The following is a 25419-nucleotide window of genomic DNA, read 5'->3' on the forward strand; positions in this document are numbered from 1 at the left end:
AGTACTTCCTGTGGCTCCCATTGATGTTTGTCATTATGACAACAACAGCAACACCATGACACTGACAACTAGTCAAACTCCTCACTTACCACACTTTCCCTCTCGTAGGACTTGTCCGGTACTGCAAGCCTCAGCTCCCTCTGGTACTCTGGACGGTTTCTGTGCCACCTCGTACTCTGTCCCAGAGAACTGAATGTAGAACTGTTGTTTGTTGATGGACTTCCTGAGCGTCCGCATGGTGCTCTGCAGCTTCTGCTTCATCTTTTCCCGCACACAGTCCACATTACACGAGTCTGAGGCAAAAATTTTGTCACTTTATATAAATTGTTCTATATTGCGTGAATTCATACCTCAAAGTTTTATATCAGATATACTGTATAGGTAGGCAACCTAATTTGTTAGTTTCTTAGTGGAGTTAGACAAGACAGGTAAAAAAAAAAAAAGTAAATCACACCTGAGGCTTCCTCCTCCTTCATCTCCATCTCAAACTCAGCTGTGATGTGGGAAACCTCTTTCGAAGGCGATTTGCGTCCTCGCCGGCGCTTCTTAGACGAGTCACACTTTAGGTTGACAAAAGTTACCTGGCAGTCGTCTGTGCAAGGGAAATGGCCTCCTGCCAGGTAAAAAAACAAGTGTAGAGTGAGAAGTGTGGGTAAAAGGAGGCTTCCTAAAAACACTGAGCTGAGAGGTGTTGCTGATTTAATACTTTGCATGAGAATGTCTTTACCTGGCAGGTTCTGCTTGGATGAATCTCTGTGTTTCTCCTTATTGCGGGGCCTCAGGTGACACTTGGCGTCTTTGATCTTAAACCTGGCCTTCTGTTTGATGGGTGGCGCCAATGTATCTTCCCACAGCAGAAAAAAAATGGAAGACTGTTAAACGTGACACAAGGTAGTACCAACAGATACATGAAGTACAATTATGCAAAAACAATCTAGCCCCGCAGCAGGGGTGTTACACGCAGTGTTCATGCTATCCCATTTCTATCTGCAAAGCTTCCACATAGACAAGGACGCCTTACTAACTACCCAGAAGTAACAGGAAATGGGAAAAGAAATGGAAATGAACCCAGGTCTGTGTAGAGCTGAGTGAATGCTTTTTACCCCAGTGCTGTTAATAAAATATTTCACTTGACATTTTGTCCTGGTACTGGCTGTGAGGTATCAACAATTTAGTTTTGGTTGTCAAATTTTTAGTAATTTGGTTGACCACAGACCTTTGGGTTTGAATATCTCGGCCAGTGCTTTTCTGTGTGAAGTTTGCATGTTCCTGTGCTTCCGTGGGTTCTCTCTGGGTACTCTGGCTTCCTCCCATAGTCCAAAGACATACAGATTAGATTAACTGACAACTCTGTCCACAGGTGTGACTGTGTGAATGGCTGTTTGTCTCTATATGTCAGCCCTGTGACAGACTGGAGACTTGCTCATTTTTTTCTTATCAAGAGTGTACTCGAACAAACTGCTCACGTGCTGTATTTATTAAAAGCCAGAGTCACATTTTGCATTTCGTTGTGCTTCCAGTATCCAGAGTGTGTTTCTTGCCTTATTGCAACCACAGACTCCACCTTTGTGCAATACTATTTTCTAAATACAGATTGAAATTCTAAATTCTGGAAACTGGAAACTGTATTTCATCATGGTTGGCCTACCGGCACAGGTGGGTAATGCAGCAGTGGCATTCCTTTTCTGAGGAGCTTTAGCAGGCTGAACTGGCACTCCGCAGCTCAGTGTGTAGCTGTTCTCTGAGTCTGTAAGAAACACACAAACACACACACACACACACACACACACACACAAATACAGACATATTAGACTTTGCTAGTAAAGAGAAAGCAGACATCCTGATGAGAGGCTGGAGAGGCTGATGAGTTTTTATGTCGACTGTGTGACCAGGTCATCCTGATTTGTGTGTGTGCATATGTGTGTATGTGTTTCGCTTGGCGATGAACAGACACATACACATACACACAAAGGCATATTTCAAGTAAGAAATGAGGGATGAAGCCTTCAGAAGTCATAAAAGCGAGGATGATTAAATAAGAGCCTAGGCTGCATTCAGCCACAGGAATTTACATGGCTACCTCCCCCTAAAATTAAGACACACTCCAAAAAGACAGAAAACAAATATTTCACCTCATGCCTGAGAGCTATCCATCATTCTAACACGATGGCTGCCAAGTTAAACGGAGCGAGGGCCGCGCCATGGGAAAAAAAAATGCTGTGATCAAAGAATGTAATCGATTTACAGATGTGTGTTAAGTGTTACTGCAGGAGGAGATGCCGGGGTGCCAGCCAAAGTGCTGGGAAGGGTGAAGCCAGGAAAAACCTCACAGAGTGAAAAACACATCAGTCTGAGTGGAGCCCACCCCCCCGAGGAGTCCACAAAAACAGCAGCGAGGAGCTTGTGTGCCTTCATTGAGCATCAGTGGCATCGAGAGGAAGGATGAAGCAGAGAGTTGTGACTGCGAACTGTCACCAGCAGAGGACAGCAAAGTATGCTGAGCTGGCAGCTCAGGGCATTTTAGAGTGATTTGCATGAGTGGAACAAATGTAATAAAAGCTGCAAACGGTGCTGAACCCTAGACCCTAAAAGTGCCATGGCTTGGCAGTATCACTCCCTCATCCCCAGTTATTCTGCTGTTTTGCCTCCTTTATGTATCATGTTTGCCCACTGTTGTTGTTGTTTTGTGTGTGTGTGTGTGTGTGTGTGTGTGTGTGTGTCTGTCTGTCTGTCTGTCTGTCTGTCTGTCTGTCTGTCTCTGCTGGGACATGGCTTTCCTCCTCCTGCCAATTCACCTGTGCCCCTGCTGCCAATCCACTGTCAAACCCTGATCCTACATTCCACTCTTAGCCAGATCGTTCCACGTGCCTCCATGGTGTTAAGTTCGGCCAACTCTCATGGTGCAAATATTTTCCTTTTGTTGTTTTGATTCTGGGTAAACCTTTGCCTAACTGTGTGTCAGGTTCATCTCTCCCCAACCTCCTGGTTCAGTTCCCCATGCTCCGTTCCTGGTTTGTCTCCTGTATGTGCTGAATGAGATTCAGACCTGCAATCATGCCAGCCCCATTCCTCCGACAAAGATCACCTTCTACAATACATTACAAACTGCCTCTGTTTGAAATTTATCACCCTTTTGCCCTCAAACTTCACAATATAACATCAAGGGCTTTTCTGAAATAATGTGAAAAGGATCTGGTCAACCTGCTAGGAGGTGTACTGCAAAGTATAACATGTAGTTTCCTGCTGTCAGTAGGTGGCACTTTGACTACAGTTGAAGATTGGAATGACTGACATGTAGATGTCTTAAGGCTGAGAATTCTGAGTATTTGAAGTTTGGGAAAGATCTAATGATGAAGTTTTGCAAATCAGTGTCACAAAGGTCTATGAGGGCAACCTGCCAAATTTTAAGTTGCTTGGGTTAATTGTTTCTGGAGGAGTTATTTAAAATGCAATATCTGTAAACATCTATGCAGCTATGACTACAAGATTCCTTTTGTAGATCTATATAAGATACATGTGTCTACCTTCACCTAGGTAAAACGTACTGTGAGGGCTGCTTTGTTGAAATTTTCTAGTGGGCACCCTTGAGCTGTTTTGCCACACCCATGCCCAAGACCCATATCATGTTTAAAGTTATGCCTCTTCTGATGCATATGCCAAGTTTTTGAGCACTATTAGGAGGTGCTACCAGAGCCAATGTGACATGTACCTGCTCAATTGTGATATCAAATCGAAATACTTACTGACAAAGTTTTGTGAGGTTCTGCAAATGCTAAAGACCCCAAAAATGTGTTTCTAAAATGAAAATTGACACACAAATTTCAAAATAACTGACTTCCTGTCTGGAAAAAAACAAAAAAACAAAAATAAAATTAAAATACGTACTATGACCAAAATGGTGTGAACAATGATCCCATGAACATCCAAGCACCTTTATCCCAACATGACTGTTCTTTTGGGGACGCTATGAATCCCACTGGCTGCACCAAGCCACTATAGAACTTTGCAACACAGAGTTTTTGAGTCTCAAAAATGTGTTTGTGGGTATGCATGTGCATGTACCTGCGAGGAAGAGGGCGTTGGAGGGGCAGGAGAGTGAGCAGACCTCTGCCCCTCCACTCTTGGTACAGGTCAGTTGGGCTCGGGGTACTGGCTTCCCATTGGGCAGACATTTCACCGCCTCTGAGGAACACACAGAGTCACATCACCATAAGAACCACCTGGACACACACACATGCAATTGTGTTCTGCCCCTGTTGTGAGGAATACCCCACAGGCACGAAGGCACACAAAATCTGTGTGATGTAGGGTATCAATATGATAAAATTTGCCCCCATCATCTTCTTCTCTTAGTGCAGGGTGTTTTTTTTTGTTTCCAAGAAAGACCTTTCTCAATCATTTTGTCATTCATCTCCCTGCTCCACCACTTCACCCTCAAACAGCCCTCTGAAGTCATGAGGACTGGCTAAAATGTCCTCATAATAATGAACTTACCCCTTAGCCACACAACCACAGAAAGACTGACACACACAGAAAGAGAGAGAGTTGGTGCTTACCAATGCAATCTTTCTTGTTCCAGTGGAGTTTCTGTCCAGGTGGACACACACACTCGTAGCTGCCCTGGGTGTTTATACAGCCATACTCACAGCTCCCATTGTTGATGCTGCATTCATCTATATCTGAGACACAACCACAGAGAGAATTATAGTCAGTGTGTGTGGGATCTTTTTTCTGTTTGATATATTAATTAGACCATGGAAAAGCCAGAAAGGGAGATAAAACATCTCGTTCATAAGCAAAAAATTATATAGATCAGAGACTGTGAGGAGCAGGAACCACCATTACAAATGAACAGGGGCAAACCAAAAATATCTGTCCTCTGAGTTCAGAGCTGAATTGGCACATTCGAAAAATGTTTTTCCCATCTATAATGTGATGATTACAGTTCTCACCAAGCCGCCCACTGATATATTCATTTGATATTTTTAATAAGGGGTGAAACAGTGGTCCTGGGTTTGAATTTCTTCTGTGTGGAGTTTGCATGTTGGGTTCCCTTCCCCATGGGTTCCCTCCGGGTACTCCAGCTTCCTCCACAGTCCTCCACAGTCCAGAGGTACAGGTGTGAATGTGAGCATGAATGGTTGTTTGTCTCTATATGTCTGCGCTGTGATACATTGATAGATTTATGACTTCATGACAGTCAGGAAGACTATCTCCATTCTAAGTCACAAGCACAGTTTTCTGCTATTTCTAAAATCTGCCAGCTCATCCTTGTCTTCATCTGAACCACACCCTGACACACTCATCTTTAACTAATCACTCGTAAGCTGTCAAACTGTTCTCTCTCTGCTGTAATTCATTTGCCACTTCAGCACTGTGGTGGTTCGTGACCCATCTGCGCCCCCTTTCACCACCTCAACTGCAGATGGCCGGCCGTTTCAATCTGAAGTCTCCTTCTAAGAAGACGTCAGAACCTTGAGTTCCATTCATCATCACTACCAATGTCTAGGTTCCAGGAGGGTTCCTTCACGTCAGAAGCCTTGCTTCCCATGGGGATCTACGTCATAGTTTAAGGGGAGCTGTATTCTCACAAAGATACAGGCACAGAAAACTCAGGTAGAAGTTATTCAAGGGAACTGAAGTGTGAGGATGCACATACTCACTGACCTTGTCCTTTCAGATGCATACACAACAAACCCACACGTTTCATCCAGTCTCTCAAACACTTCAGCTGTGCCAAGCAGCCACTAACAGACCTAGTTTGCTGCATCAATCTGTGCAGACCCTTACCTCCACAGTGAGTGAGGCCATACAGGATGTATCCCTTGTTGCACAAGCATTCGAAGCTGCCAGGGTAGTTGATGCAGGTGTGGTCACAGGTTCTCTCGAAGGAGCACTCGTCAATGTCTGAGGGACACCAAAGAGACACATGAAATACTGAACACTGAGAAATACTGTAGCTATATTGTGGATCCTATCAGTGGTAAAGTTACACAAAGACAAAAAATAAAATAAAATAAAAGAAATGTGAACATTTGTGTACAGACAAAACAGAAAACTCAAGTGGATTTTCAAGACTGGGGATGATGCAGGCTCTTACATTATTTTTGATGATGCTGTACAACATAATGGGAAACATTTACTGTGCTGTGTATGTGTTGTGGTAGAGCCCATAACATTGTCCATCTTGACAATCTACTACACCTTCCAGGACCTGCAGTGGATATGACAACAACAGAACCAACTGGCCTCTGATCCTATTACCCCCCTTAGAACACTGTGCTCCCAGAATGCAGGCTTACTTGTGGTTCCTAGAGTCTTCAAAAGTAGAACGGGAGGCAGAGCCTTCAGCTATCAGACTCCTCTCCTGTGGAACCATCTACCACTTTGTGTCCAGGAGGTATTACAGGCTTAGAGAGGGCTTCGAGTTTCGAAGAATTTACTGGACATGTAGAGTCTCACAAAATCACAGAGATGTTGGTTTAATTGTTGGAAATGTAACCCTTTACTAGATCCAGACTTTTGAGTTGTGTTTACTACATCCATCAACAACAAGTGGAAACTGAGAGACAAAACAGGAAATGAAACAAAATGGATGTTCTGCACAAGGTCACTACCTTGATTTAAAGTTACATATATTGTGACAGAAGACTGAATCCAAATCACCTGCTTTTAAGGGTTGTTGCCTGGAAATTTATTTATGAATGATTCATTTGTCTTGAGGGAAACTGATCCCCCTGCAATATTAGTGAAATAATCATTTGAAATATTCATTTAGACTGCTTATGTAATTAGGCATAGCACAAAATGATGACAAAATCAATACAAATGTCATCTGGTTCAATATATTTTGCATATTGATGAAAAAGGGTTGAAGACAAATGAAGCAACAGTTCAGATGAGTGCTGATGTCTGGAGTGCATGTGCTGGATTCTTTGCATGTTAATTGAATTCGGAACCACTGCAGTTGTGGTTCAAATCAGGCTGATGAGAGCTGACTGAGGTTTTGTCCCGCTGCGTTGATGCAAGTAAAGGTCAGTGGGATGAGTTGCTCGCAGACATTGCAGTCTTACTGACTCATTTATAGACAAACACTCGCTGCTCCCTGAGGACTAAAGGGGCCATTAATCACTGTGGACATTGCGGTAAACAAATACATGAGTTGCACACTAAAGTAGGACAAGAGCTCATTCTGATAAACCAATCTGGAAAAGCTTCACCGGACTGAGGTTAGGATGACTCGCGATCACCATCATGTCAGTGTCTCAGTGAGTGCATGAATTTTCGTGTACTGGCCCAGCACCAAATATTATTAACCCATCAGGAATGGAGGCCAGCGTTTCAAGCTCACCTGGTTTATTTCCGACTGTTCTACAGGGCTTTACAGGGCTACAAATAACAAACAAGAGGTTTGTTATTGGAGGAAGTTGTTAAGGCCCTGGATGTTGGCTCAGTAAATACCCCAGGCAACTGTCCATGTGAGGACTTAGGAATGGGTCGCCTGTTTTCCAGCTAGCCCGCAAATGGAGTTTACATAAACTGAGCCGGGGGCACACTGGAGTTGCCCAAGTAAAAGGAACATATAGAAAATAAACCTTGGTTTCTGGTTTGACCGGCTGTCAGTCAAGATGAGGTGTTTCGACAGTGATCGCTGACCCTTATCTAACTGCTGATGTGAGTGTTTCTACCTCTCTGCCTTTGTAAACATTTAGAACAACAGGAATCATTTGTGGAAATCTCTCATGCAACTATGGCAAACGATTCATTTTCTTCTGCTTTGGTTTCTCAGCCAGTTCTGGCAAATGCTCTTAACACTGGCATGTAGTCTATCACCCAGAGCTATTTTCTCTGGAAAAGCTCACGGGGCACAGACGGAACTGACAGATTAAACATCTTATTTCATTTTAAGGTTGTATTGAAGCTGAACAGGCCAGATGTCAGTGAACGGGACAAACCTGGCAGCTATTGGCAGGCGTGACACACTGGCAAAGGTGTGTCAGAAATAGGCACTGATGCTGTGATGTGGCTGAGAACACTCAACACCACATTATTAAAGACTCCAAAGGCACTACCGATGATACACAGTTAATCCAACACATATACACACATGCACATACACACTGTTTGGTGGCTTTGGGCCAGAGAAAGAAGCACCGCTGGGTTTTGTTGTTAATAAAAATCATTTTGTGTTTGTCTGCTCTTCTGTCTCGCTTGCTTCGACTTGCAACTAGGAATCTGCCTTTGGTTGTATAAACATAAGCACCCATCACACGGAGGCTTTCACACATACACTGCACACCCAGCTGAGGAAATCAGCTACAGTGTTACAACAAGCTATAGATTATGTCATGGGCACACTTTACATTTTCTACTATATACACTGAAACTTTTATGCATTGACATTCAGCAATATATTCAAATTTTCAGTCTAGAACAGTTAAGGTTTGAAGGAACAGCCCAACATTTAAGGAAATATATGGAAATGTATGTTTTCTGTCTTGCACAGAGAAGGTCAATACAAATTTCTACTCTGTGAGTCCACTAGATCTGCTGGGACATGTAAGCCTGGCTTAGCACAAAAACGGCAAGTAGTGGATGTGATGGAATGTTTCATTTTTTTCTCTAACTCAAACACAAATGCTAAGATAAACTAATGTCCTACAGGACCTACTATATGCCTGCAGAGAGTCCTGCAGGGCTATATGCTCGTAGAGAGTCCTGCAGGCCTACATGCCTGGAGGGAGCCCTGCAGGGCCTACTAAATGCCTGGAGAGAGATCAAATCAATCTTGATTTTCCCAGCTGAAACCAGCATGAGATGCAAACACAGATGCCTCCAGTTTTTTCAATTCATACATTAATTTTCCTGTCCTGATCCTTTTAGCCATGGCCAGTACCTTGTGTGTTAGTGTTAGTGTTAGTGTGTGTGTGTGTGTGTGTCCATGAGGACCAATAGTGCTCATTATTTCCAAAGCCTGGTCTTTCCTGAGGTTCTGGTTACGCAGTGGATGGAACTCAATGTCCAATTGCAATTATTGCTTTTATATTCTAAACCTAATGGCCACCAATTGTGTTCAGGCCTGATGCTGTGAGTCACTGACCTTGGCATGTCCGTTCATCAGTAAGCAGTTTGTGGCCTTTCTGGCAGCTGCATTCGAAAGAGCCCACTGTGTTCCGGCAGAAGTGATCACAGCCTCCATTGTTCTCCTGGCACTCGTCAATATCTGGGGGGAGAAAATAGCAGATTGAAAAACAGAAAGACCATTAGCAAGCACAACTTTAAGTGTCAAATGTCAACTCACAACTAGCATTGTCCACTTCATTCACATTTCAGCTGCAGATGATGTGGTAAAGCATACACAGTTCATGTTTGAAGGAGAACTGTAGAACTGTCTGACTGTACATGAAGGTATACAACTGGTGATTGGTTTGATGTACTTTGAAAGTGTGGAAGCTGTTAACATGCTTCTCCAGAATTATACCTGTACATTTAAGAACTTTCTAAGTGAACTTATGCTATGAAGAGAGAGGAACTCATAGTGCAGCTCAAGAGACGAAATAAATCAAACAAGATCCAGTGGACACATTTAGAACATAACACTAAACCGAAAGGCACTAGTGAAGAAAACCCATCTCTGGTTAAAGCATCTATTCAGAGCCCTTTGTGAGAAGGTTTGGAATGGCACAAGCGCACAATGTTGCGCAGAACCTGCATACAGTCGTCAGGATCTTCTTAGTTTGGGATTACGCTGTCAAAGGACTATCTGTATATCACAGACTACCAAGACTTCCACGACATTCTGGAGGACATAACCAGGACTCCAAGGTCTCCGTGGATGGTCCTTCCCGGCGGCAAGCCCAAGAGGAAGCGTAAACAAAGGAAGCAAAAGCAAGGCTGCAGGGCTGGACCAATAGCACGGCTAAAGAGACAACCATTTAAGACGCTGCTTCCCAGCATCTTCCTCTCTAACGCCAGATCCATAACAAACAAAATCGACGAACTCAGGTTACAGATTGCAGCCAACAAGTGCTTCCACGACTGTTGCATTGTTTTAACCACAGAGACCTGCTGCAGCCATACATACTAGACTCAGCTATTGAGTTAGCTGGCCACACGACCCACCGCCACGACAGGAATGGCAACTCTGGTAAGAGCTGAGAAGGGGGGTTATGCATCTATATCAACGACAGCTGCTGCAAAAATGCAAAGACTGTAGACAGCCATTGTTCCTCGAACTTGGAATATTTGACCGTCAAATGCAGACCCGTCTATATACCTCGCGAGTTTACCGTCATCATGGTAACGGCCATATACATACCACCTGATGCTAAGGCTAACGTAGCCATGGATGAGCTGCACAAAGCAGTAAGCAGCCAGCATAACTCCTATCCTGATGCAGTGCACATCATAGTCCTGTGTTTGTTTCTCTCTGGTCTCTCTTTCTCTGTACCTTTCTGCAGGTATCTCTGGCTCCGGAGCTGCATGTTCTGTGGTCCTGGCTCCACCCACCTGCTGCTGTTTATTGTTTACAATGATCTATTTCTGACACGTTTAATGTTCCATTCTGCTACAGATAAATATCGGATTAATATTCTTTGCAAACTGTAATGTAAATAATTACCAGTCATGACAGCTTTTTGCCTCCGTGCTCTGTTTCATAATTCTAATCTGCTGAGCACACATTATCCAATAACTGTTCACTAACTGTAATGTAAATGCTGACCCACATTGTCTGTAATATGCTTCATGTCCTTCTCCCCCTCTCCTCCATTCCTAGCTGTCCTATCTTCCTCCTTTTCCTCCTTTCACCCAGCCCGGCCATTGGCAGGAGGGTCCCCCATCTGAGCCAGGTTCTGCTCAAGGTTTCTTCCTGTTAAAAGGGAGTTTTCCTTGCCACTGTCGCCTTAAGTGCTTGCTCTGGGGTCAGGCTCTGGGTCTCTGTAAAGCGCTTTGAGACAATTTTGATTGTGGAAGGCGCTATATAAATAAAATTGAATTGAATTGAATTGAATTGATCATAGCTGGGGACTTTAACCATGCTGATCTAAGGACAGTACTCCCCAGATGTTATCAACATATTAAATGTGCAACAAGGGGTGCAAGCACACTGGACAAAGCCTATAGCAACATCCAAAAAGGCTATAGAGCAACCCCTCTACCACATCTGGGTCTTTCAGATCACATGTCCATGCTGCTGATTCCTGCATACACCCCCATCAGGAGAAGAGCCCCCCAGCCACAAAGATTGTAAAAACTGGAGAGTGCCAGGAGACTGCATTACACCAGCTGCAGGACTGTTTTGAGAACACAGACTGGAGTGTTTTTGAACATCAGGACCTGGAGGAGCACACCACATCTGTGCTCTCCTACATAAACTTCTGTGTTGACAGCCTCACTGTGGACCAAAGAGGTCCAGGTCCTGCTGAGGCAGTGTGATGTCGCTTTCAGAGCCGGTGATAGGGCACAGTACAGCGCAGCTGGAGCCGACCTGAAAAGAGGAATCAGAGTGGCCAAGGCAGCTTATAAGAGGAAAACTGAGGACCACTTAAGTGACAACAATATGCGGCAGGTGTGGCAGGGAGTCCAGCAACTAACCCACTACAAGTCCAGCAACACCACAATGGCAGAGGGTGACGCTGTGCTTGCAGAGGAGTTGAACCACTTCTTTGCACACTTCGAGGGGGACTGAGGACCCGAGGCAGCCACAGCTCGAACACCGGACTGCAGCAACTCCAGTCTCATGGTGCAGGAGCACAAGGTGAGGCGCACACTGAGGGCAGTGAACCCCAAGAAGGCCGCTGGACCAGACGGAGTGACTGGGAGGGTCCTCAGGGAGTGAGCAGACCAGCTGGCTGGGGTCTTTAAATACAATGCTCCCAGACAGACTGACAGAAAAACTATTGGACATTGGACATCCTTTCAACACCAGCTGCTGGATCAGAAACTTTCTCTCTGACCGTGTACAGAGAGTCAGAGTGGGTCCCCATCTCTCCACAGCCCTCAGCCTCAACACCGGCTCACCACAAGGCTGTGTGCTCAGTCCCCTACTGTAATCTCTGTACACATATGACTGTGTCAGCACCCACCCAGACAACACCGTCATTAAGTTTGCTGCCAATACCACCGTGGTGGGGCTCATCTCTGGTGGAAATGAGATGGCTTACAGGGAGGAGGTCCAGAGGCTGGAGGGGTGGTGTGTGGACAACAATTTGGTCCTCAACATCTCCAAGACCAAAGAACTGATTATTGATTTCAGGAGGAAGAAGTCCAACCTTCAGCCCATCTGCATCAACGGGGAATGTGTGGAGAGGGTGCCCAGCTTTAAGTTCCTAGGAGTGTACATAGAGGGCGACCTCCAATGGAGCTCTAACACCTCAGAGGTTGTGAAGAAGGCCCAGCAGCGTCTTCACTTTCTGAGGATTCTCAGGAGGACCAATCTGAAGAGAGAGCTACTGACCATCTTCTACCGCTGCTCCATTGAAAGTGTGCTGACATATTGCATCTCTGTGTGGTTCTCGAGCTGCACCACGGCACACAAGAAGGCACTACAAAGGGTCACTACCCAGAAAATCTTTGGCCATCCCTTTCCCTCCCTGAAGGACCTCTACAGCACCCGTTGTCTCAAGAGGGCATGCAGCATCTTGAGGGACTGCACACACCCAGGACACTGGGTGTTTAAGCTGCTGCCCTCTGGCAAGAGATTCAGGGCACTGAGAGCACAAACAAACAGACTCAGGGACAGCTTTTACAACAGGGCAATAGCCCTAATCAATGCAAACACATAACCTTACTTAATCTGACTAGCCACCTTTACGACAGCAGGTCATGTGCAATAAACAATGTTCACTGTCTTTGTATATACTGTACACTCTGTATATTTCTATCCTGGATATATTTATTTTATTTTATCTTTTTTTTTTTTTTTTTTTCTTCTGTACTGTGATTTGTATGCCTTCTTTTGCACTGATGTGGGACAGTACCTCAATTTCGTTGTACTTTTGTACAAAGTATGATTGTGCAATGACAATAAAGATTCATCTTATCTTATCTTTTTTCCTTGTTCTTAATTTGTGTGCCTACTGAAGCACATAAAGAGCACACAAAGAGTTTCCACTTTTTTTTTTTTTTAAACTTTTTATTTCCTTTTGTCAAGCACAGTCATACACTACAGTCACATGTTCAGAGACATAATAAGGGTATAAATATTTTAGGAGGCATGTATTTCAGCATCCTCAAAATGTATAGTTCCCATTGTCAAAAAAAGGAAGGAATGGTGACATTTGTCCATGAACACAAGGAACACAGACAAATGTACACTGTAAAAGAAGTAACATGTAGTATTTACATTTAAATGAGAAGAAAAAAATTGGCATGAATTGTTTCACTATCTCTTATCTCTTTGCCCATGAGGGTCTGTGGCCTCAGCAAGGAAACTGTGAGGTTGTATCTTCTTGCCAATTAGAGGGCAGATTCTCAGTAGTAATATCTGGTTGTAATCCATTACATTGTCTGGCAAATACTAAAGGGAATTCTATATCTAAACATATTTTTTAAAATTTCATTTTGTATGTTTTGCCATTATCCTGACTATTGACACACAGAAGATGTGTGTGGTCTGTGTGTGTGGTCTCCTACCAGGCCAAAGCCCTTCCAGCACTGGTCCAAGGTGCCACCAGATCTTGTAAAGTCTGTTTTTATTTTGCTTATAAGTTTCCCATAATTGGTCTTGAACAGCTGTGATGTGTCAGAAGTTATGACAAAACCTAGGTATCCGAACCCTCTTGTCGCACCCCCTCTTGAGGTCAGGTCAGTTTACTACAATAAGGTACTTGAACTTTTCAGTTTCTTTAGCTGACAGTTTTTTTTTCCAATAAGATGATTTAATCCATGGACATTATAAGTGGCTATAATGAAATAATATTCATGTATGTATGGCCAAGGTGTTTATGTTCTCCTTCAATCTTCAAATCTCACAGAACAATGCACCTGTATCTCAAACATAAATGATTGCGTGTCTTTTAGCATCACAGAAATAAGCATCAAATGCGATAAATAAATAAGGAAAGTCTTAATAGCTATTTCTCAAAAAAAAAAAAAAAACAAACAAACAAGTAAATAGTGACTTGCAGCAAGATCACTAGTTTGTCACAAGTAACACTACCTCCCTCCCGCCACTGGACCCCAACTCTGCTATATATATATATATATATATATATATATATATTTGTTTTCCATATATTTCTTTACTATATATATATATTGTAGTGAAAGTTTATTTAGCTGGTTTTTTGTTTAGATTGTTTATTTATATTGTAAAATGCACATTGCTGAGAGAGAGAAACAACATTTCGATTCCCCTGTATGTCTGACATATGGTGAATTGACAATAAAAAGCCTTTGAATCCTTAACAGAAACCACAGCTGACCACTAACTTGAACCAAAGTGCTTTCCTTACGGAAAAAAAGGTTGCCTGTACCAATCATACCAATGATGTTCCTGCAAAATATATTTAGCAAAATCATAATTATGAAAAAATGTAAAGCAAGAAAAGGTTGGAAAGTAAAGAAAATGGAATGTTTTGGGGGAAGCATCATTTAAATCACATTTGTGCCCTGAAGTGCAAACTACGCTCTTGATCCTGCCACAATAGAGAGGTGGTAAAAGTCTTGTCTGTCGTCCCCTTTCTGCCTGACTTACACCTAATTTGAAGTTTTATTACAACACGTTAGGCACCCTAAACATCCATGCAAACCAAGTGAAAATGAAGGGTAACTTGTTTTCAACAATCAAGACAAACTGCTGTTTGAGAAGGTGTTAAGATGCTGGTAGCAACATTCACATGGGTCCCATAGCCAAACAACAGGCCTGTGGTCCTGGGAGAAAGAGTCCGCCGGATCTCAGTGGAATAAAACCTAGATACCTGAGCTCTAGCCCAGGTGTGGTTCAGCAATCCAGAGGCACAGATTCTAAAATAATAAGGCGAAAGCAATCGCCCCCGAGGCGGCTTGTTCAGTGCCAACTGCAAAGCTGCTGGCAGATCTGGTTTCACAAACTCCCACAATGCTCCAACCTCATTCCCTCACCTCAACCAGACTACCATGCCCTCAGATGAACCCGAACTGTAAAATCATGTCTTCTACCTTTTTCTTTTTCAAGTATCTTATTTATAGCAAATGCAAACTATGTAATGAAAGCTATTCTATTGTTAAAAAAACAAAACAAAAAAAAAAGAAAAAAACTTTGTTTCTAGAGAAGAAGTAGGAGGAGAGATCAGGCTGGAAATAGAGGGCAGAGAGGGTGAAAGAGGAGCAGGTGGGAAGAGAAGGAAAAGAGAAGAAGGAGCAGAAGCAAAAGAGGGAGGGAGAGGGCCGATTACACAGGCTAAGCCCCTTTTGATTGATGCTTTAAGTGATGAAAACTGTGAGGGATTACCACCTAAGCCCTTGAGTAAGGGAATAAGTCGAGATATAGAGGAAGAGAGAGGGGGAGACAGAAAAAGGCCTGACAAAGAAGAAGAGGGAGAAAATGGAAGGAAAAAGAGGCAAGAGCTGAATGAGACAAATACAAACTTTTTACGTGTTACAGCTTTTGTTAAACACTTTAACTTTGATTTGTTGATGATGGCTGTCACTTTTCCACCCTGATTGCCAGAACATGTTTGATATCGGTGACAACAAACAAAATTCATCATGATTTTTCTTTTATTTTTCTTTTATTATTTTTTTTAAATAATGGCTCTTTCATTTCAGACAGTGACAAACAAAAACAAGCGTCTTGTATTTTTAGCTGACAACCCTCCAATATTGTCGGCTGAGATGACACCTTGCCAGATTTTATCAGCTGCAGCTAGCTAGATAATCAAGCTACCACTGTCTGGCATTACTTAATTAATAGAACTTTGAATTAACATCCTGCAAATTAAATGACAAACTATGTCTTTTGTCCAAATACTCCTGAACAACACGCATTTTTAAAAACCATCTAAATCCATTTTATGCTGTGACAATGTTATATTTGCAGTTTGGTTATGTTGGAAAAAACAAAAGTTTTACAGTAATGCTGTTAGTGAGCATTATTGCTTACAAATGCAAATGTTAGCAATGTGTTTGGCAAATATAATGCTATCTAGGGTAACCCCACACAAACACTCTCCACTGTGCATCAACAACCTGCCAGTGGAGATTGTCCAGAGTGCAAAGTTTCTGGGCGTGCACATGACAGAAGACCTTACATGAACGAATAACACCAAACACATCACAAAGAAAGCCCAGCAGCGTTTGTACTTTCTGAGGAGGCTGCGAAAAGCCCACCTCCCAACCTTCGTCCTGACAACATTCTACAGAGGGACTATTGAGAGCATCCTCAGTGGCACCATCACAGTATGGTTTGGTAACTGCACTGCTGCAGATCGTAAGGCCCTGCAGTGGATTGTGAGGATGGCCAAAGAAATCACAGGTGCCTCTCTGCCCCCCCTCTCAGACATCTACAACACCCGCTGCATGTGCAAAGCCAAGAACATTGTCAAGGACATTACCCATCCCTCCCATGGACTTTTCACCTTACTACCATCAGGCAGAAGGTTCTGCAGTATCACTGCCCGCACCTCCAGAATGGGGAAGAGCTTCTTTCCCCAGGCAGACTGTTAAATAACCTATAGTGCAATATAACAAACCTGTAATATTAACTGGCAACATAAAAGCAAACTAGCACACTGCACCTCTATGCACTCTGCACTTTTTCTTTTGCTGCTAATATCTCATATATATACTTTTTTTATACAACAACTATAACTACTGTCTACCAGTGCTCTGTTAATAGCCATGCCCTGTCTAGCATTATTTTCTTCATGTCACTGTTGTTGTTTGCTTTATGTCACTGTTTTCTGCAAATTATGTAAAAAATGTATATACATGTGTGTCTGAGAGTGTGTGTGTGTATGTCAGTGTGCAAGAAATGTGCGATGATTGTGTGTGTGCGAATTCTGTGTGTGTATGTGGTTCAAAATAGTTTGTATGCACTATACTGTATCTGTCTTGTCTCTAACAGTTGTGTATCTCACTAATTGTTCCTGGTGAAACGTTGTTTCGTCCCACTGTATACTATGTATATGGCTGAAACGACAATAAAACCTGCTTGACTTGACTTGACTTGACTTTGGCTAGGGCTGTTAAAGTGTAAGCTTCCCTGAATCCATTAAAGAGCAGGAAAAAGTAGTTAATATTCTCCTAAACTCTGAAAGCATGACAACACTAAAGACCTCCACAGAACTATGGTGGACCAACTGACCAACTAAAAAACACAATGTGACAACAAAACCGGGACAATCACATAGTTGTTGTTTTTTTTTGCTTGTTTTTTTTTTTTTTTGTTTTTTTTTTTTTGTTTTTTTACTTTTGTAGGAAGCTTGTTAGCTGGACATGTCAATGTGAAAGCAAATAAAGAAATACAATTCCTTGTGGCCTAAAAAATATTTTCCCCATAGACCACCATTTTAAAGAGATGTCATTAAAACTTGCAACTAGACCTCCAACTAAAAATTATGACTGATTATTACTATTTCCATTATGAATTGTTCAATTTTTGTATTTGCAAAATGGCCCGTGAGGGCATGCGTGGCCAAGAGAAAAATAATGCAAAAGCTAAAAAGCTTTTTTGGCTTTTTTTTTTTTTTTACCCCAGCATCTCTAGTGCATGTTCATGCTTGTGTGTGTTTGTGCTGAATGAACTCTTCATCTAAACATGGAGCCGAGACAGGAATCCACAAGGTGCTGGCTGTGTGCTGCGGTAAAAATGTAGTAAAGTCTATGTCCTGCTGTGCTCTGTCAGTGGCCCTTTAAAGAGACTGTCCTTCCGTCTGGCTCGGCTGAAATAGATCGTGGCTGGCGGGAAGAGAATGGGGCTCAGGGTTTTTTAAGGAGAGTGGAAGAGAGGGATAGGTAAGGGCATTCAAGTATACTCAAGTGCCCATCTAGCATCCCAAAATGTGATGTCATACCAGGGGAGAAGCATTTAAGATTGATTAGATCCTTTCAGTTTCTCTCTGCTCTCCACTGCCAGTCATCTACAGACTACTTGATTCTAACAGTTCTGCTCTTTTGATTCCTCACTGTCTTTTTTCCTGTCTTAGTTTCTCACCTCTCTGTTATTCCTCTGTTGTCTCATGTCTAACCTGCAGCACCACTTGCCCCAAAGGATTGCTAATCAATCACAGCCATGTCACAGTTCTTTCCTTTAGTATGCTGACAGCAGCTTGTAGGGCTGATCTGAATCAACGTGACGGCCAGAGGGATGGTTGCCTTTCTCCTTTCAAAATATGGCATAGACCACCAGAAGAAAAGCTTCAGGACTGAGGAAATCTGGATTCTCAGAGACAGGCACAGTTGGTAAGTAAGGCATCTATACAAACTTAGAAACACACAAACCATTCCCCAGCATTCCCTCTCTGCCCACGTCGTCTCTGCTCTGATGCCTTTGAAAAAAAAAAACAGAACAGTGGATACCACCCCAGGTCTATCCAACACAGACACAGCTTCGTAATTATTCTGGCAGCCGCAAACACTGGCAGAACCACCACATCTACCCAAACTTAATGGCCACTCTAGGGATGGCTGAGCCTTATAACAGGGTATATAATTACCTTTAATGGAGCTTAAATATGCTTTGAGCTTAAATAAATACATTAAGCCTCCGCACATCTTGAAATGATAAAGCTTGGAGGGAAGAGAGAGACAGGACAGATAAAGGCGAGTCAGGAGGAGGTGGTGAAGGGGGAATGGAGGGTTGCCTGACGTGTGGAAAGTCAGACTGAATTTTCTTAACCTCCATCTATTCTGTATTTGTGCTACAAATTATTTTTCCTCACCTAAATCCTTATTAGAGGAACCCAGTCATTTTACAGGAACTTAAATGCCTTTCAGCCAATTACTATTGCTCTCTGGATTTCTTGTGGCTTCTGATGTCATGAAGGATAAGCAGCAACAGAAAAATATCAGTAAACAATACCAGGAGATCACAGCCACACTATTGGCTCCCTGAGGCTGTAATGCCAATTGGTCTTTAGCAGCTATGGGAATGTAAATGTTAAATGCCTTTGACAACATACTGTACAGTATATTTGAGCTAGAGGAAAAATAAGTGGATATGTGTCACGGCTAGAGCAAGGACTTGAACCCAAACGCACGACCCCACAGACGAAATCCAAAATAATGTTTTTTATTCTTACAAAGTAGCAAACAAGGATCACCCATAATGGGAAAAAAGGCACAAAAACAAAAATACAAAATGCAAACGCAAAATTCCTCTAGTGAGGAAACAGGAAGGAGCAAAAACCAAACCAGAAACAAAGTAACAAAAATAATACACATCCTAACGTGGGATATGATGACAAAAAGCAAGACCAGAGACAAGAGACAAGGCGAAAGACATGAGACAAGGTGAGAGACAAGAGACAAGGCAGACTGATCCTGAACAAAAGGAGACGCAGACAATATATACACTCAAGGTAACGGGGAACAGGTGGAAACAATTAGGGCAATCACAAATGGCGGGGAACAAAACAAAGACAGGAAGTAGAACAAGACAAGATACACAAGGGCTATGGTTTCAAAATAAAACAGGAACTATAAACAAAACTTAAACTAAACAAGACTGAAAAGGTCCCAATGTCCACAAAAGAGTTCAAAACATAACAAAAGTTTTCAGAAAACAGCCCCCTTAGGGGCTAGTCATGACAGATTTGTCCTCAGTACACCATGAATATCTGCAACAAATGCATTGGCAATACATCCAATAGCTGTTGAGATATTTCAGTCTGGACCATAATGGCTGGCCGACCAAACCTCTGAAACACTGCCAACTATAGAACCATGACTTAGCATGGCTAAAATTGTAGGACGTCTACAACAGCTAGTGTCAATGGTCTGCATTAGTGCAAAAAGCAGGAAAAAAATATGAATAAAGTCTGCGTGTTCACATGAATGGGCACCTTGAACTCATGAACCTCATGAACAAACATCTGGACTGCCAGAGGCCATCATGTAGGAGGCATTTGTTAATGAGGATGATCCTAATTAGATAATTAACACTCACATACGACTGTGTATGGACAGCAAAGAAAAAAGGTTGCTGCTTAATAAGCAGTGACAGTTTGCCAGTGACAGTTTGCCAAGCTGTCACTGCTCATGCCAAGAAAAAAGCATGCATAGAATGATGTTATGTCTCTCACACCAATGTGGCCGCCACAAACACCCTACTACAAATGGAACGTTACCACGAAATAATGAAACAAGGAATGCTAATGGGCATTCAAAGAAAACACAGCATCATTTTGTATTAACCTTGTTCTATATATATAAGCCTTTGTTGTAGTGAACTATAACGTTCATTGAAAACACCACTACACTATTGCTAATGTGTTTCTTTTTTCACATATAGCTACATAATAATACCACTTGGAGTATTTCCTTTGTGTTACTCTCTCGGCCTCTTTCCAGTACCTGCCTAAACGAAACTTAGTTTAACACAGTTTCTCAGTATTTTTCCACCAACTCCTTCCTGTCTTCATCCAACCATAACCCTACATACTTACCTTTAGTCAATCACTCGTTAGCTGTCAAACTGAAAAAGCGTTCTCCCTCTACTGTAATTTGAACCATGGCAATTCGTGACTTGCCTCAACTGTGGATGCCAGGCCCTCTCCAATCAAAACCTCTAATCAGAAGTCTCTGTCTAAGAAGACATCCCAAACTTGAGCTCCATTCCTCATCACTACCTACTAGTTTCCTTCACATCAGAAGCATCTAATCCATAGGATCGCTTCCTATAGGGATCCACTTCCTGCCGGGGTCTAAGGTCCACCCTTTCAAAATAAATTTTCTTCTAATTGTCTCATTTTCTTTCGTTGCTCTTGCAAGTTTCTCCAGATTGAAATAGAATCAAACAAAGAGTCTGTCTATCGTATTCGATATGAAACAGATCAAATCTGAAAAGTCAAAAAAAGCGTCTGGCCCAAATTTATAAGTTCCAAAAACCTCATGATCTCAGCAAGAGAAAACTGTTCATAAAAAAAAAAACAAGGATGACTGTTCCTTTCAAGTCTCCATCTAAATTTAGTGCAAATTTTAACCAAACTTGCTGAGAATCTGCATAGTATGCAAATTAGCACACATTTCCATCCATTGCTGTTACGAGAATATTAGGAGTTTGGAAAAAGTAAAGTAAAACCTTTTTTTTTGCAGTATTTTGGCTTTTTTTTTCTTAACTTGTGACAATAGAGTCTTTGCTAGCATGTGTAAACTGTTTGCATTGTGATCAAGACCACAGAAGCTTGGATCATGTTTAGCAGCAGAGGAGGCAGCAGTAGAGTAATTTTAGTTAATTGTGGTTCACAAGTTGTAGGGCTGAACATGACCTAGCTTAAAGCAGAGCATTAGATTCACTGGGCTGAAAAGTTTGATCGATATGACGCTGAGTGATCGAAGTCTGCAGATTACCCTGTCTGCATCAGTTAAGAAAAACAAGTTTCTCAATAACCCAAATAACAGACCTCCTACACAACTAAATCTGAACTGAATCTAGTGGCAGTTGAAGGGTGACCTTTGGGGAACTAATTTTTCTTCCAGGTTAGATGTTTTTTAGAATGTGAACTCTTCACTGTGCTGGCCGCTGAGGAGGTTGTGGGCCAAATGAGAAGGTTTGCTAACATCCACCTGGGCCAAAGGAAACAAGCCCTCCACCCCCTCGTCTGCTCTGCTGTGCGCCTCAGGGCTATGTTTGAGAAGTTCAGAGTTTGGAATGAGAAATCTGACTCTGGCAGAGACCCCCAAATGCTGCTTGCGGGGCTCAGGTGCCTGAATAAGACCTGCTAGTCGACCCAATTGATCAGCGCTGGTGCAAAAACTGTCCACTGCCACTGCTGAAGGTAGAAGTAAATGAACCCTAAGTGCTCACCTCTGACCCCAGCATGCAGAGGTCAAGTGCAGGGTCAGCGTTATGTAAGGGGCTGAGGTGGAAAAGCTGGTTGAAACAAACTGCCCAGGAAGAAAACACATCTCTTATTCTTGTCTCTTAATTAAACCACATTTAGACTTGCTTGTGCAAGCTCATACCTCCAGAGTACGAGCTGCTCCACAGTGGAGAGGAGCTGTGTAGTTTTACCAAATATTTGCAGTAAAAAGCAATTAAATGGAATGCATTTGCAAGAAACCCGAACCTCTACAAATAATTACGGAGTACAGGGGATCTAGTTTTCTTGGGAGCATTGGTTTTCCTTGTCAGTGGTGTTGCCAGTGGAGAGGACAGACATCAGGCCGGGAGGCAGCGTGTATTTATTCAGGTATTAAACGACCCCAGCGCTTGATTCTGTTTTATAACAAACACTCCACGGGTGCATGCGGGCCAAGGGAAATTCTCCGTTTAACACAATGACAATAAAAACAGTCAGCGATGCTGGCTTGGTTGGACCAAAGCGGGCACTGCTTGCCATGCTGCAGGTCATGTAAGATGATGGAAGACCACAGCAATAGCACTGGATTAGTTGAGGGTGAAAATTAATCAGCAGCTCATAATCAATCAATGGTTTCATTTTTTTTTTCAATTTTTTTTTTACAAAATTGTTAAACATTTCCTGGATCTAAAATGTGTGAATGTCATGCTTTTGTTTGTCATACATGACATCATCAATTAACTGACAATAATTGACAGATTAATTAGTTGAAGCCCTACATTAATTGCATTATTGTAATGTATTTAGCAGTTACAACAAAAATCTCATAGTTATGTTGCAGCAGTGTATGTATGACCGTGTTTCTATGTCTGAATGGATGTGATGTTCCTTTGTTAGAAGTCTACCAGTTCCTTGGTGAATGAATATGATCATGTTCTTGTGTTGGTTTGATTTGTGTGTGTGTGTTTTCCGGTCTTTTCAGATAGAAGAGGAATGCAGACCAGTGGAAACGTGTCTCAGGTGTCAATACATACACTGTGTACAGTACACGAACCTCATGCTTCCCACAGAAACACACATGCACCAACCTTGTATGTGCACGAAATACAGACTAACATACAACAAAGTGTGTGTTAATCAACCCAAAGAAATAGAAGCACACAGGGACACACAAACACACACATATATACAGTATCTTATCCAACCTCCAATGTGTACCTCCTGATCAAACATCTGGAAATCTCTTCCCTATCTCCTTCTTTTCAGTTTAGTTTCAGTTGTTTCAATTCAGTAAGTTTTATTGGCATTCTTTAAGTAAATAATAATAATAGAATCGGTTGCTTTTCACTGTCACCTCACTCCATGAATTTTGGGACTAACAAATCAAATTTCTTAATGTATTCCACTCTGATATTATTATATTTGTTACATTTTAAGAGAAAGTGTGTCTCTGTCTCTGAGGTGAGGTCTTTCCTCTGCTAGTATCCAGGTGTTTGATTTGTATCTCTGACAGTAAAGAGATACTCTGTCAGTATTCCAGATCATCAGGCATCTTTTCTTAATTTAATCATTTGATTTACTCTGATTAGAAGCTAAAAAAGCAGTGCTGGTGTGAGATGGAACAGTATTGGGTGTTATTTGGTCAGTAAGTCTCAAGACCAACTGACAAGAGGGACTTTTGGGGGTTAATTTCTTGGTTTTGTCGTGCTTGAGCTCTCAGTGTGTCTTGGGGGTTCATTTTGAGATATAACCAAATTTTTTTATGTTAATAATCAATGGGTAACAGCCTAATTCTGCCCTGCAGCACTGATTGGTGTTTTTCTTTGGATGTTTAATATGGACCTACAGAATTCTACATGCAGGGCCTCTGTGGGATACATCTAGAGCATTTCATGCAATTAAAAGAACATTTTACAAAACTGACGTACCAATTAAAATTTGAACTAAAATATTTGACAGTTTAATCCAACCAATCCCTTCCCAGACCTTTTACTGGTAGTGAAGTTCAGGGTCCTGCCAGTCATCAGGATTATTCAAGCATCCCATCCTGTCTGAAAGGCTTCTTGAGTTCTAAATGACTGGTGGGGAATCCAGGTATTTACCTTGCAGGGTTGTTAACACTTTTCGAGTTGTTGAGGTCACGTGAGTCACATGTGAGTCGTTGTCCTGCCCTGCCATCACATGAGTCATTAGGGTACCCCAGGTTCCCCACCAGTCATTTAGAACTGAAGAAGACCTTGAAACGAGAGGTGAAACCTTTTCAAGAACTTAAAGCAAGTCCAGTTGCCTTTGTATACCTTTTGGGAAGACAAATTCAGTTCCCTCTCTCTCTCACACACTCAGCTGTCAGCATGAGAGCCCCGTGATGAAACACCTCCTCGGGTTGGCGTGTCTGTCATCATGAGAGGCTGAACCGCCTCATCTGTCAGTGCAGATGAAAGGGCATTTATCAGACTTCTGGGTTTTTAAACATGCCCTACATAGTTTATATTGAAATGATTATGATAGACAGGCACGACAGGGCACATCCCTTTTGGCTTTAGAGCAACATGGACAGGAAGACAGAGACAGAGAGGTGGAGACAGAGCTGTCTGTCTCTATCAAGTAATTCAGCAGCACATTAGATGAGACCACCTCACAGCGCGGCACTTATCTTGCCACTAACTATTATGTTCTGTAAACAGTTAAATAGCAGCAATTATACTGTGTCTGTGCACCACAATAACACTGCTACCATGACTATGATTACTATGTATCACCGGAGTCAACACACACACCCCCACAAATACACATATACACACATGTATAGGCTTCAGCGGGAGATATTGATTAGCTATCTCTCAGACAGCCACCGCAACCTGTGCATGCTGTTGCCAAGGTTACAGGAAGCCTCATGGAATTAACTGAATACCGTTGAGGCGCCAATAAAGGAAGGACTAAAGAATAAATTTGCTCTAAGAGGGAGAGGAGATGGAAATTTCACATCTTGCTCTGGTTGCGTGAAACAGCTTCTCTGATGAGTTTGAATGCATTGGCAGCTTTCTCCAGGTGTTCTCTCCAACAGTCCAAAGACATGCTCAAACCTTCTCCATGTAAGTACTTTTAGATACTGACCATGTTACTGCGACATCCCTTCAAGTCCAATCAGGGACCTTTCTTGCATTTCATCCCCCATCTCCCAATCCTCTCATTTTCTGTCTTCTCCTTACTGCAAACTGTCTCACTCCATCCATCCATTATCCATATCACTCATCCTTTTAAGGATATATGGCCATATATGGGACGTATGGCCAATGAACACTATGACCATGTTTTTCTACAACCCCTAAGACCTTCAAAGGATGGTCTGGGCCTAGCTGAGTTGCACATAGTAGCAGTAATTGTTTCAGGGCGTCAGACCTTGGTTTGCATCTGTGTGTGTGAGTGTATGTTTTCATGCTTGGTGCCCAGGTGATAGATACTGATCGATGAGCAC

At 42.4% G+C, this 25419-nt stretch overlaps 1 protein-coding gene across 2 annotated transcripts in view; it reads right to left on the minus strand.

Moving 5' to 3' along the window:
- Positions 1-25419, minus strand: part of scube1 (signal peptide, CUB domain, EGF-like 1) — a 102433-nt gene that overhangs the window by 5549 nt on the left and 71465 nt on the right. For both annotated transcript variants that reach the window (XM_041030251.1, XM_041030250.1), the window contains 8 exons: positions 9101-9223; positions 5791-5907; positions 4557-4679; positions 4063-4182; positions 1649-1747; positions 728-844; positions 455-613; positions 90-293 (listed from right to left, as the gene is read on the minus strand). In XM_041030251.1, the coding sequence (XP_040886185.1) occupies positions 90-293; positions 455-613; positions 728-844; positions 1649-1747; positions 4063-4182; positions 4557-4679; positions 5791-5907; positions 9101-9223 (1062 nt within the window). The remainder of the gene's footprint in view (positions 1-89; positions 294-454; positions 614-727; positions 845-1648; positions 1748-4062; positions 4183-4556; positions 4680-5790; positions 5908-9100; positions 9224-25419) is intronic.

The sequence above is a fragment of the Toxotes jaculatrix genome, chromosome 22 (assembly GCF_017976425.1).
Source record: "Toxotes jaculatrix isolate fToxJac2 chromosome 22, fToxJac2.pri, whole genome shotgun sequence".
Taxonomy (NCBI): Eukaryota; Metazoa; Chordata; class Actinopteri; family Toxotidae; genus Toxotes; species Toxotes jaculatrix.